This window comes from Thamnophis elegans, chromosome 4, assembly GCF_009769535.1.
Source record: "Thamnophis elegans isolate rThaEle1 chromosome 4, rThaEle1.pri, whole genome shotgun sequence".
NCBI classification, from domain to species: domain Eukaryota; kingdom Metazoa; phylum Chordata; class Lepidosauria; order Squamata; family Colubridae; genus Thamnophis; species Thamnophis elegans.
The window spans coordinates 12,237,650-12,251,774 of NC_045544.1; the positions used below are offsets into that span (position 1 = coordinate 12,237,650).

The 14,125-nt window shown below is 40.5% G+C and overlaps 1 protein-coding gene across 1 annotated transcript in view; it reads left to right on the forward strand.

Moving 5' to 3' along the window:
- Positions 1 to 14,125, forward strand: part of COL19A1 (collagen type XIX alpha 1 chain) — a 178,822-nt gene that overhangs the window by 158,554 nt on the left and 6,143 nt on the right. The window contains exons 31-33 of the mRNA XM_032215170.1: positions 3,413 to 3,457; positions 3,549 to 3,635; positions 12,106 to 12,141. Coding sequence (XP_032071061.1) covers positions 3,413 to 3,457; positions 3,549 to 3,635; positions 12,106 to 12,141 — 168 coding nt within the window. The remainder of the gene's footprint in view (positions 1 to 3,412; positions 3,458 to 3,548; positions 3,636 to 12,105; positions 12,142 to 14,125) is intronic.

Sequence of the window (14,125 nt, forward strand, 5' to 3'; positions counted from 1 at the left end):
TGTTCGAAGACTTCAGCTAGTCCAGAATGCAGCCGCGCGAGCGATTGTGGGTGCACCTAGGTACACCCACGTTACACCTATCCTCCGCGAGCTGCACTGGCTGCCCATTGGTCTCCGGACTCGCTTCAAGGTGCTAGTTGTTACTTATAAAGCCCTACATGGCATTGGACCTGGGAAACTGAGAGACCGCTTCCTGCCAATTACCTCCCAAAGACCAATTCGATCGCACAGGCTTGGCCTTCTCCGGGTTCCATCTGCCAGCCAATGCTGGCTGGTGACCCCCCGGGGGAGAGCCTTCTCTGTTGCTGCTCCGGCCCTCTGGAACGAGCTCCCCGTGGAGATCCAGACCCTTACTACCCTCCCGGCCTTCCGTAAAGCTACTAAGTCCTGGCTGTTCCGGCAGGCTGGGGGCTGTTAAAGCACCCAGCCCCGTTTTAATTGTGACTGTTGTGGGTTTTAAAATTGTTTGTATTGTCTTATTTATTCCCTCCCCTGTTTATTGTGAGCCACCCGGAGTCCTTCGGGAGTGGGCGGCATACAAAACCAACCAATAAATAAACCAATAAACAGTACAACACACCAAGACAAAGCATGTGATTGCTTATCCATTTATTACAAAATGCAGATTTAACCTGTATAAATTTGCTTTCCTAATTTTTCCAAATTATCTTTCTATATTGTCTGTGGGTGTTATTGAGCAATTTATTAGACTGTGATGAATGTGAGAAACAAATCAGATAATTGGTTTATTAGAGTATTCTATACTCTACATTAGATCATTATAGTGCATTTGGCAGGAGTAGCCAGGACAGTAGAAGTTTTATTACTACTGTAGTGGACTCTTAATATTTTCCAGGAATAATTTACCTACAACCTAACTTCATTTCACTAGGCTCCTCTATTATGTTCTCTAAAAACCAAGTTGGCAGGAAATTGAAATTGCCTTAAATGTAATAGAATTAAAAATATAGGAAAAGAAAAATGTGCTATCCATGCAGTGAGGTTAATAAATGACAAAAAGGAGATTAAAACAGAATTAACTGTACGATAAAAGATTTTGAATATTCTCATGTTGTTACTGTTATCACAATAATGGTCCTTATTCATGGCTATAAGCTACCCTGTTTTTCCAGTATTGTTAGTCCACCACTCAGAAAGCTTCATTTCGTTGTTTTCCTGTTGCATATGGCAAAATAATTGTGACATACATACATATAGTTTACATATGGTTGTATGTAAAAAGTTCATTGTCTTGAAGATTTTTTAGATAATTTGAGGTCAAGTATCATGTCCTGAGTAATGTATGGAATTTGCCTCCTCCTCTAAGCTATTCTCTAGAATTTACACCAGAAAAAAGAACTGAGATGAGAGTCATTCATGCTCAATAGAAGTAACTACATGTTTGTGATTGTTCATGATCATTTCAGGTGACAGAAGCAAAGGAAAAATCCAAATAGATTCTTTTGATTTTAATAGAATGAAGGATGTTTCAGACAGTGCTTCCCATATAAATAAGAGATCATACCATGTGTGGGCAGTGTTTCCTGAAATGCTCAGTGAATTCATTAAGCCTTCTTAACAGACATTGGATTTTCTCAAGAGAAATACTTTGGAAATACTGCAATGTAGTGTGTCTTTTTTAGGGCGACCAGGGATCAGTGGGACCTCCAGGAGCTCCAGGAATACCTGTAAGTAAGTTCTTAATAATGACGTTTCCATTTTGTGGAAGTGAATAGTAATCACAATAACTGGAATAAGGGTAAAGTCTGATAGACATGCATTACATAACAATGTGGACAAACTGTGGGAAATTTTAGTCAAATATTCTGCTGGACGTTCAGAATCAAAATTGTCTTACCTAATCATTAATCTTTTCTTATATGCTCATTTCTTATATAAATATAAAATACCTCTTACGTTACTTGCCTTCTCACTATGAATCTTCAAAAGAGTCTGGAAGTAGACTATACCCAAACTATTTGCACTGCTGAATAGCTAACCTTAACTTTTTCTTCTTACAAATGATCTCCATTCATATTTAGAAAGTGTTGAGTATTCAATTTTGGAGGAAGTTTTCTGTGGTTAGCAAATCAATATTTTAAGGAGAATTATTCCTTATTTATTTGATGCTAGAAATTGAAACAAATGACAAGACAATGAAAAAAGCAAGTTCACACCTATATTCAGAATTAGCAAATCTGTTCTGGAAGAATTGAATGAATGAATGAATGAATGAATGAATGAATGAATGAATGAATGAATGAATATCTAATCTTCTTTTTTTCTTTGTTCTATCTGTCATCCATTTTATAGTATTACTGCAATGGGTACATTCAGATGGGCTTTTACGTCTTTACACATTTTCACCCAGTTTATACACATGTAAGGATAGGAGTAGGAGCAATTCATCTTCCGGAGGTTTTCTGCTCTGATTTTCACTTTGATTTAAGTGTGGGGGAATAGAAAACAGTAAAGTGACAGTTTTGCTTTAAGATTTGTCTTTCTCTTGGGATGTTGGATGTGGTAGGATTCAAATAATTTAACAATCGGTTCTCTGTCCTAATGATTTCTTCCAACAAACATTTCACAAAACTACTCAGAAAGGTAACAACCGGTTCTCCCGAAGTGGTGTGAACTGGCTGAATCCCACCACTGGATGTTGGGCTTGAAGGACTAACACATGCAGCTCCTAAGTCAAGACTCTTCTTTTTATGATATATTTTTATAACTAAAGCTTCACTTAATTTATGCCATCTGAAAAGAATTCGGGGTCAGTTTGTAGCCTAAGAAGATTTAACAATCTCAAGATATTTCTTTTTTTTTAAAAAAAAAAAGATGCTTTACTGTTCAGAAGTAAGTGTCATTGAATTTAAGATGAGTAACCTAAATTAGTATAGTTAAAAGGTAAAGATTGTCCTCACACATATGTGCTAGTCGTTCCCAACTCTAGGGGGCAGTGCTCATTTCCATTTCAAAGCGGAAGAGCCAGCACTCTCTGAAGATGTGGCCGGCATGACTAAATGCCGAAGGTGCACAAAACACTGTTACCTTCCCATCAAAGGTGGTTCCTATTTTTCTACTTGCATTTGTACATGCTTTTGAACTGCTAGGTTGGCAGAAGCTGGGACAATTAACGGGAACTCACTCCATTAAGTGGTGCTATAGGGATTCAAACTGCAGAACTGCTGACCTTTCTGATCAACAAGCTCAGTGTCTTAGCCACTGAGCCACCACATTCCTATAGTATATATAAGAATGGAACCAAAAGCTTTTATAATTAAGAAAGAATTCATTGCTCAGGCAGTATCAGTGTAAAATAGAGTCATCTAATACATATTAAAACAGCTGCAATTATAGGACAGACTAAATAATTGATCTTTAAAATTGATTTTCTATTTATTTATTTTTACAGGGAAAGCATGGCACTCCAGGGCCACCGGGAATCCCTGGAGAACCTGTAAGAGCATTTAGGTTTCAGCACTCCCATAATAGTATTAGTATTCTGATTGCTTTCAGTTAATACAAAAGACTCCTTATTTTTCCTTTAGGGTGAAAGAGGCCCTGTTGGAGATGTTGGATTCCCTGGGCCAGAAGGGCCATCAGGAATACCAGTGAGTAATTCAAAAGAGGTTCTGGTATGATCCAAGACAGCGATTCATTTTTTCTTCATCCAACTAACTAATTATGGCCAATTACTGGATGGTTATTTTTTAACTGTACACAACCATGTGACGTTACAGCTGCCAGTTCTTTAACTAGTGCTGGTCTTTAGATGCACCAGATTCTTCCCAAGAACTTAGGATGTTGTAATGGATAAGCATAATATATGTATAGATCCAAGTGTTTACAGAATCTGAAAGAATTCTGGAGACGAGGTTCGGAGTAGAGTAATAAAATTCTTCTTTATTTTCAAAAATCAAAGCTAATTTGAAAACGGTTTGCAAAGCGTTGGTGGGTCTCACCCTGACTTCACCTGAGTCACAAAGGAGAGCCACCCCCACAATGAAAGTGAGACAGCAGTTATACCCTCCCTAACTCCTCCTACTCCCACATCAGCTAGCCTGATCGGGGCGGTCACAAACCAGTCAGCAATAGTAACGCCCTAACTATTACCTTATATAGAATTATGACATTTAACCAATCAACTTCTAACATTGTTTTTCTTTAACCAATTAAATGATTACAAAGTTATCTTCTAAAACTCTCTCTTGGCTCCCTCTAGTGTTCATACAAAATATTAACTCTTTTTCAATTTCATTCCATCAATTCCCCCATCTCTTATATGGCAATTTTCTTAATATTTTCCCTTATTTCTTTCAACCTTTCTCTTTCTATTATTGTACTTTCCATAGGGAATGTATTCATGCTTTCCAATAATTGGATCTGATCCCCAATTTCTTTCAATACCATCATTGACTTTTCATGTTGCTAAGCTTGTATTATGCTTCCCACCGTGGAGGTGACAACATTTCTTATTATGGGAATTAAACATGGTAGCATCATTAATCCAATAAAAATTATACCAACCATGAACAATGCTTGTTTCCAATTTCTAAAAATGCCCCCCTAAAAAGCCCCCACCATCCAAATTGAATCCCCGCCATATCTGGTCAGGATTATAAGTTAATTGCCGCATCTCTGCAGTTAACTGCTTCACAACGGCCCCAGTTTCATCAATTTGTAAACAACAGTTAGATAGATTAAATTTTCCACATACACCCCCTTCCTTGTGGATTCTTTCTAAAACCTGTCTTAGGCAAGCCTGCCCATAAAGTAACGTTAAGGCGAACTGGAGTGTTGGGATTATAACATACAGTTTTTCCCTTTAGAGTACACAAACTGTACATCGTTTTGTTGTGAAGGCAATCCATTTTAGTAGGTTTACATCCCTGGGGTGGATGCGTATGATATATTAAGGTGTTGATAGTACGTTCACCCACCTTAGCCTTGGTAATGCAGGGTGAACAGTTCTCTGACTCAACCTTAGTTGCAGCAGTTGGGTTCCCATAATACTTTACACATCCCACTCCATCCTAATTGCATGTTTTGACTCTTATTATTATTATTATTACAGAGAAATTGTATATCTCCAGGGCTTTCTTCTGAAATTTTGCAGCTACTAGACCATAAAATTTTATCAATCCAATAACACCTTGGTTCTCCATTATCTAAATCTTTCTTAGTTGCATTTTTACATATTTCGAAAAGTCCCTTTCTCCACCCGTCATTTTGATTCTCACATGACCAGGCCAATCCTCTCTTAGTTTGTTTTGCCATTACTTCTAATGTTAGATTGCATCCCTCATGTGTCATTTTCGAATATTGGAATTCTCCTTTCTGTAGTCCTCCTCCTTTTATACAAATGGTGTTTACAGGTGAGTTTATGAATTTCTTCGCATGATGGTGAAAACTTATCTCTCTTTTTGAGCGATTCTGTTTAGAGGGAGGTCCATAGAAATCCTCTACTATTCCCTCCTTATTTTGATATTCACATGCTCCCCACACCACCAAAAGTAACATACCCATCATTATTGTCATGCCTAGAAAATGCAACAGGAAATACTTGCAAGATGGTCGAGGAGCCCAATAGTCCCAAAATCCCGTTTCCTGTCCAGGTAACAGTCCTCTGATGGAAGGGCATCGTGGTTTCATCTTCTTTAGGCCCCGGCGGCGTGATAATTGTCAGAAAAGGGATTATCAAGCGCTCTCTGTACTGTTGGGGTAATACGGAGGTCTGTGGTGAGAGCTGTTGAAGATAGACTCGGATAATAAAAATATGCCGCCAGGTATTGTTCAATCAATATAATGTCACAGGGGATCCGGCAGTGGATACAAAGTACACAGTCAATACAATGGGAATAGCAGCAAGCTTCACACGGACAAGAACAGAACCAGCACATTGGTCACAAGCCAAGAACTCACGGGCCTTTTCCTTTAGAAGAATTACTGCCTTTTCAACACCAACTTCAATGGCTCCTTCTGAAAGGCCTTCCAAGTTTCCGACTCCTCCAAGTTGGCTCTCTTCGCTCTGGTGTAGTGGGTCCAGCCTTTTTCTTCCGTCCGGATGGCAGTGTCTGTGGTCAGCAACACCAGGAATGGTCCATCCCACTTCGGCTTTAGGGAATCGTCCTTCCAAGTTTTTATCCACACCTGGTCTCCCACTTCAATGGAATGTACTTTGAAGCTCAATGGAGGAGTCTGTATTAAATAGCCCGCTTTCCTGAAAGAGTCAAAAGTCTGGGACAGTATTTGCAAGTATTGTATCAATCCTTTGTCTTTACTAGGTAAATTCCCCATTCGTATCCCAGCATTCCTTAGTGGCATTCCAAATAACATTTCATAAGGTGAGACTCCCACATCCCTCCTGGGTTGTGTTCTTATTCTAAATAAGGCTATCGGCAACGCGTTTATCCAATTCACTCCTGTTTCCAAATACAATTTTGTCAACATTGTTTTAATCTTTCCATTCATATTTTCCACCTTCCCACTAGAGGGCGGATGCCATGGACTGTGTAAGTCCCATTTTATTCCCAATACGTTAGCCACTCCTTGAGTAATTTTCCCCGTGAAGTGTCTTCCCTGGTCACTATCAACTCTCTGAACAATCCCATATCTTGGTATAATATGTTCTAATAATAATCTAACAACAGTTCTAGCAGTTTCATCAAAACATGGGTAGGCTTCTACCCATCCTGTCAAATGATCTATAATAACTAACAAATATTTATATCTTCCCACTTGTGGCATTTCGGTGAAGTCTATTTGTATATTTTGGAAAGGATAGAGCGCTAAAGGCCTCCCTCCCTTTTGTTTTTCCCTTAATTGATTTCTATTTACCCTTTGACAAATTATACATTTTTGAGTTACTTGTTGTGCTGCCGTATAGACTTTTACTCCTGCATATTTTTTTAATACTTCATCAATCAAGGCTTGAGTTCCCCAATGACTCCCCTCGTGTAGTCTTTCAAAGATTTGTCTCATGAGGGGGTAATTGAGAATTTGTCTCCCATCTGGTAACCACCATTTCCCATCTTCATCTTTCGTTCCCCCCATCTGTTTAATTTTGTTTTCCTCTTTCTCATTAAAAATTGGTATCTCCTTCATTTCAAATACATGGGGAATCATAATTTTAATTTGTTCAATAACTTCATTCATACCAGCTTCTTTAGCTTCCTGGTCTGCCAACCTGTTTCCCTTCTTCTCAACCTCATCTCCCTTTTGGTGTGCTCTCAAATGCACTACAGCAATTCTATGGGGCAGGGCAAGGGCTGATAACACCTTCTCGATTAATTGCTGGTGGATCAGGTCCTTTCCCTGACTTGTCACATATCCCCTTTCCCTCCAAATCTTCCCAAAGGTCTGCACCACTCCAAACGCATATTTAGAGTCGGTGTAAATCGTTAAATTTGATTTTTCCCCCAATATGAGAGCTCTTTTCAAGGCATACAATTCGGCTGCCTGTGCAGACCAATGGTTTGGCAATCTCCCCCCTTCTAGAAGAGCCCATGTGCCCTTCTGGATTATAGCGTATCCATTTTGTCTTTTCCCTTCTACCACTTGTGAAGAACCATCAATGTACCATCTTTCTCCTTTTTCCAAAGGGGTATCCTGTAAATCTGGCCTGATTTTTGTTTCTAAATCTACTATTTCACTACACCAGTGTTCAATTTCTTCACTTTCAGATGAACTGGTTTTGTTGAGGAATTGGGCTGGATTCAATGCTGAGTCAGTTGTCAGGACTAAGTCAGCATGATCCAGTAACATCCCCTCATATTTTAGCAACCTTGAATCAGTCAACCACCTCCCAGCTTTTTGTTTCAACAATGTTCTCACTTGATGTGGGCTGCTTACAATTAGCGCCCCTCCCATTGTGATTTTCTCACTCTTCTTTACTAATAACGCTACTGCTGCTATGGCTTGAATACATGTGGGCCATCCTTGAGCTACAGGGTCAAGGTTTTCGGACAAATATACTACTGGTTTCTTTTGCCCTGCCCAACTTCGTGTCAAAATCCCCAGGGCTGTCCCTAACTTAAACTTTTCTAAGGTCTGTTCTAATACTTGTCCAAACAAATTTGGAGATTCTGTAAACCCTTGAGGCAACACTGTCCATTGATACTGCTGTTTCCTCCCAGTGAAAGGATTCTCCCATTCGAATGCAAATAGAGCCCTACTGTCTTTGTCTTACTACCTCACTATTGGGTTTCAATTTTATCTTTAGAGGCTCTATCTCTAACCCGCCCCTATTTCCCGGTTGCACCCACACTAAAGGGTCAATCTTTTGTTCTTTCTCTTCTGTTAGAACATAAACTGTTTCACTTTTGTCAAAGCTTATTGTAATTCCCAAGGCAGACATCAGGTCTCTTCCCATGATGTTAATTCCTGCTTCAGGCACATACAATAATTTTAGAGTCCGGATCTCATTTTTCCCATATCTTATTTTCACTGGTTCTAACTGCTTTACATTAAAAGCTTCCCCCTTTACCCCACTAACTTTTATTTTTGCTTGATCATCAATTTTTCCCTCCTTTGGCATCACACACATAGAGGTGCGAGATGCTCCAGTGTCCACTAAGAAGGTATATTCCTGGGTTCCCACCTCCAAATTTATCAAGGGCTCCCGGCGGGAACTCCTAATGAAGGGCCCCTGACTTCCCTAATATATATCTTCATCTTCCTCCATCAATCGGTTAATTTGCTCCTCCCCGGCCAGAGTGGGACATTCTCTCTTAAAATGTCCTGTCTTGCCACAATGGAAGCAAGTTCCTCTTTCTCCCATTGTTCCCCTTCTCATCATTCCTCGGTTAACTCCGCCTCTGCCTCTCATTCCGAGCTTCCCTCTAAGTCCGGTATCGTCTCTCCCTCGTCCGTGTGGCACCCAGCCCCGCCCCCTTCCTTGCTCGGGCTGTGTTTGCATAGCCCCCCTTACTGCTATAGCCATCATTCGACTTGTCCTCTGTCCGTCCCTTTTCACTTTTTCCTCTTCCCTATTCACATATATTTTCTGCGCTTCCTTTAACAAAACTTCTAAAGATTCTGTAGCCCAATTCTCTCTCTTTTGTAATTTCCTTGCAATATCTGGCCATGCTTTAGTTACAAATTGAATTTTAACTATCTGTACATTTAGGGCATTGTCAGGATCCGCCCCCGCATACTTTCGCATTCCGTCCTTGAGACGTTGCAAAAATGTAGCTGGTGCTTCTTCCTTTCCCTGCTCTATATCCATGGCTTTAGCCATGTTCTGAGTTCTTGGTATTGCTTCCCTCATCCCCTTTATAATTATTGATCTTAAATCTTGCATGTTTCTTCTCCCCTCTGCTTCATTATTATTCCAATTTGGCTTTACCAGGGGATATTTAGTATCTCCTCTATCTTGATTCCCTCCCGCCACCACAGGGTTTTCTCTTTCCCACACTGCCATGGCGGCTACTCTGATTAAATTTCTCTCTTCGGGGCTAAACAAAATACCCATTATATTTTGTATTTCTTCCCAAGTATATATGTTAGGTCCTAATAGGGAATCCAATTGATCGCTAGCTGTTAATGGATCCTCAATGAAGTTTTTCATTTCCTTTTTAAATGCCCGAACCTCCGTTGCCCTTAGCGGTTCGTGTACATATGTTATAATTGGGGCCCCTTGGGCATTTACTCCATTCGGGGTCTCTCTTAGAGGAAATTGCTTAACCTGTTCCTCTTCACCCAATTGGTTTATTAAATTCTTCCTTGCACTATCCAATTTGTCCTTTGAACATCCTGTTTTCTCATCAACCCCCGGAGAGTATGGCATTAAGGACGGGATGGGGGGTGTGTTGCAATTAGGAGTCCAAACTGGGTTCTCCCCTCCCTGTGGACTTAACACGGGCATCGGAGAACCAGGCCACTGCCCTGGGGTAAATTGGCTTATCCCTCCCTGCATTCCAGGATATAATGGGGGAGTTACTGCATTAGCCGGGTGTGGGGGATTTTGGATATGAACTGGATTATACGGAGGAGGAATATTTTTCAACAAATCCCTTTTTGGGGTTTCTTCCTCTTCTTCCTGCTCTCCGGGCTTCACCATCAGAATACGTTCTGATGGCCAAAGGTCCGGGTTCCAGAGCAGAGCATAATCTAACTCATTGTCCAAATGTTTACACTTTTTCTGTTTCACATAATCATATAGATTATGGCATTTAAAGAAATTCATAGAGCCGTCCCGCGGCCACTCAACATTATCATCTTGCCACCAAATAAAACAGCATAAATTTACCATATTTTCTTTAATCAATCCTAATCTCAAAATTTCCCGATTATAAGGTGGGGACCCCCATCCAGCCAGCATTTGGCCCAATGGGCCATTCGGGTCAATTTTAAGCTTAGGATTCTTTCTAATTTTCTTTACACACTGTGTTCCTTTCTCAGCTGAACTTGTATTTCCCCCCATCTCTTATATGGGTAGGTAGCCCTCCCTTAAGTGTGTGCTTCTGTGTCCCTCCCAGCAGCTCTTTTCAATTCCACACGTCACCGTCTCCAGATATTTACAATATCCCCATCACTCACTCCGTCCTCAAAAGGACTTATGCCCAGCCCCACTGCCAGTTCTCACATTCACACACTCCCTGACCGCCCTGGGTCTTGTCTGGTGTTTTCAAAACCAGTACTCACCAGGGTCCGCGCGCAGGAGTTATCCGGTCTGTCTTCAGGCTTTTTCTTATTTTATTCACTCCCCTCCTACTGTTCGTCTATGACACAATTTTTACGGGCTTCCAAAAGCTACGTAGTCCTCTGGGTGGCTCCCCTCCTCTCAAAAAAGGAAAGGGGTGCACCTGAGGGGGACCCCTCAGAGCCCCAACGCAGATTGGATCCCGAACACGAGCCCCCAATTTGTTTACAGAATCTAAAAGAATTCTGGAGACGAGGTTCGGAGTAGAGTAATAAAATTCTTCTTTATTTTCAAAAATCAAAGCTAATTTGAAAACGGTTTGCAAAGCGTTGGTGGGTCTCACCCTGACTTCACCTGAGTCACAAAGGAGAGCCACCCCCACAATGAAAGTGAGACAGCAGTTATACCCTCCCTAACTCCTCCTACTCCCACATCAGCTAGCCTGATCGGGGCGGTCACAAACCAGTCAGCAATAGTAACGCCCTAACTATTACCTTATATAGAATTATGACATTTAACCAATCAACTTCTAACATTGTTTTTCTTTAACCAATTAAATGATTACAAAGTTCTCTTCTAAAACTCTCTCTTGGCTCCCTCTAGTGTTCATACAAAATATTAACTCTTTTTCAATTTCATTCCATCACAAGCAAGGTGGTCTTTTGCAATTGACAAATGGAAGTTTTGTTAATGTGCAGCTTTTCTAAGTGCCACCCAAGATTTTTTGGTATGGCATTCAGTGTGTCTTGATAACCCCTGGGACTACCGTAACCAACTTATGCCACAATCTGATTAATTAATTATAATTAATTCTTATTATTAGGTCCCTGCAAAGCTACTCGACCAAAATTATTGTTTCCTCCTCCTCTGCAGGTCCTCAAAAATGAAACCGCTAAAATTTGCCAGGATTTTCCATTGGCTTAGGAGGGAGAAGCGATAAAACTATCTTTACCTTCTTCAGTAATTGAACATATCTGTAAAGGAAACTGACCTTGCAATAATAAAAATGCATTCTCTAACCCAGTGGTCTCCAACCTTGGCAACCTTAAGACCTGTGGACTTCAACTCCCAGAGTTCCTCAGCCAGCTTTGCAGGAACTCTGGGAGTTGAAGTCCACAAGTCTTAAAGTTGCCGAGGTTGGAGACCACTGCTCCAACCCATCTAGCTCTATTGTAATGAGTAATTTTATTATATTATTTTAGAAGTTAGTTTTACCGATAATTTGCAGGTATTAAATGCTACTCTAAGTCCCAACAACCAGCTGGAACCACTTTGTGGTTATGTGATTGAAAAATGCCTTGAGCCCTTTGGAACCTGAATGAATAAGACTTGGGGCAACTGCTTATCAGTTGAGATTTTGCATCCTGAGGGCTTTATGTTTATGTTTTGTTCTGTCTTAAGATATAGATAGCAAAATTCAGACATTTGGTAATATGAGGATCATTATGTTTCTTTTTCCTTAGGGCTTGAATGGGAAAGATGGATTGCCTGGTCCTCAGGTAAGAAAACGTATTTATGTATGCATAATATAATTGTGCTTTTGGCCTTTGTCAGCAAGAATATATATATTTAGCAATACTTTCCATTTTTATAGGGTTTAATGGGTAAAGCTGGTGATAGAGGCCCAAAAGGAGAACGCGTAAGTTACTTTGCCAATCATCATATTATTTATCCAGCTTATTAGTTGCAATTTACATGCGTACTCGTAAGGTATAAATGCATATAAACCGAAGTATTATAGCTTGCGATGAATTATTAATACAACGGAAATCAAACAAATTAAAATGGCAGGTTATTTAGAAGTCTTAATGAATTAATCCCAAGTTTGTGACCAAAGCAATCTGAACTGAATGCAGTATTTTAAGTGGCATATGACTTAGAGTGGGATGATCACTTCCCATGCTCTGAACTCCATACTCCTATTAAGGCATCCCCAAATAGTATTAGATTTTTAGCAGCTGCAGTACAATGGGTGATCTATCCCTTTCATGTTTATTACTGTCAAGCCAGATCTTCCCCATCATATATTTGCTCCCACATTTGTTCCTATTAAGTGTCATCCTGTTCATTTCAGCTTACTGCTTACACACCATTCAAAAGACGCAGTTAAAAAAGCTAAGAAGGAAACAAAAAGGCTAGAATGCATTCTCTCCAACAGCCAACACTCACATAAGCAGGCAGTAATATTACTGTAGACAAAGCATCAGTGGTGGGATTCAGCCAGTTCGCACCTATTCGGGAGAACCGGTTGTTAACTTTCTAAGCAGTTCAGAGAACCGGTTGTTGGAAGAAATCTCCTTTTGTTTTTTCCACTTTACAGGGCTAATCCTGTAAGGAAGGCAGGAAGGAAACATTCTGGTGTTGTTTCTAGCCATATCTTTACTGCCCTGCTTACATAAACTGCCTCTCCGGGTAACCCTTATTACATTGTAGCAATAGCAATATAGCAGTAGACTTATATACCGCTTCATAGGGCTTTCAGCCCTCTCTAAGCGGTTTACAGAGAGTCAGCATATTGCCCCCAACAATCTGGGTCCTCATTTTACCCACCTTGGAAGGATGGAAGGCTGAGTCAACCCTGAGCCGGTGAGATTTGAACCGCTGAACTGCTGATCTAGCAGTAGCCTGCAGTGCTGCATTTAACCACTGCGCCACCTCGGCTCCCTAACAGCTAAGGTGAAGCGCCCATTGACGTGAGTGACATTGAGTTGACTGCGCCCACCCAGTCACATGGCCATCGAGCCCCACCTACCCAGCTGGTCATTAGGGCAGAGAACCGATTGTTAAATTATTTGAATTCCACCACTGCAAAGCATTATCCTCCAGATGGATTGGGAATTCAGCTCTCAAAACTTGCAGCAAGCATATCCTGGTTTACAGGATATTTTTTTGATATTTTTTTGTAATTCGAGTATATTTGGAGGACACGAGCTTGAAGAAGGCTGATTTATATAGTTATCAATTGTTTACCAACACTGTCTTTACAGCCCTTATGATAAAGACATTAGGGGCATTGTCAAGGGAAACTTATTTGCATAAAGAGGAAAGCAGTTTGAGGGGAGGGGGGTTTGTTGTATCCCCCAACCTATTTTATCCAAAATTCAGAAGATAAACTAAGTAAGAAGGATCTCTTTTAAGCATTTGCTGTATTTTTTAAAAAATCTGTAATTAGAAGAATAGGAATTCCTATGGATCTTCCTTTCTTTGCATCATGTCCTTCAGACTTCTATATTCTTATATTTTCTTTCTTTTGCAGTGCTAAAATCTGACAGCTGATAGGAAAGTAGAAGTTTATGGGATTTTCTGGTTGTTTTGTTCACAAGTTGCAGTTTTCATGGCCTTCTCTCTGTGGTTTAAAAAAAAAGATTTTATTTCTCTGAAGTGTCGTTCCCAATGTGGCCTTTAGAGGGCAGGGGTTTCCTTCCCTCTGCTCGGCTTGCTCACAGGGCCAATGAGGGGCGAGACTCCCTCCCCTCCTGTGCA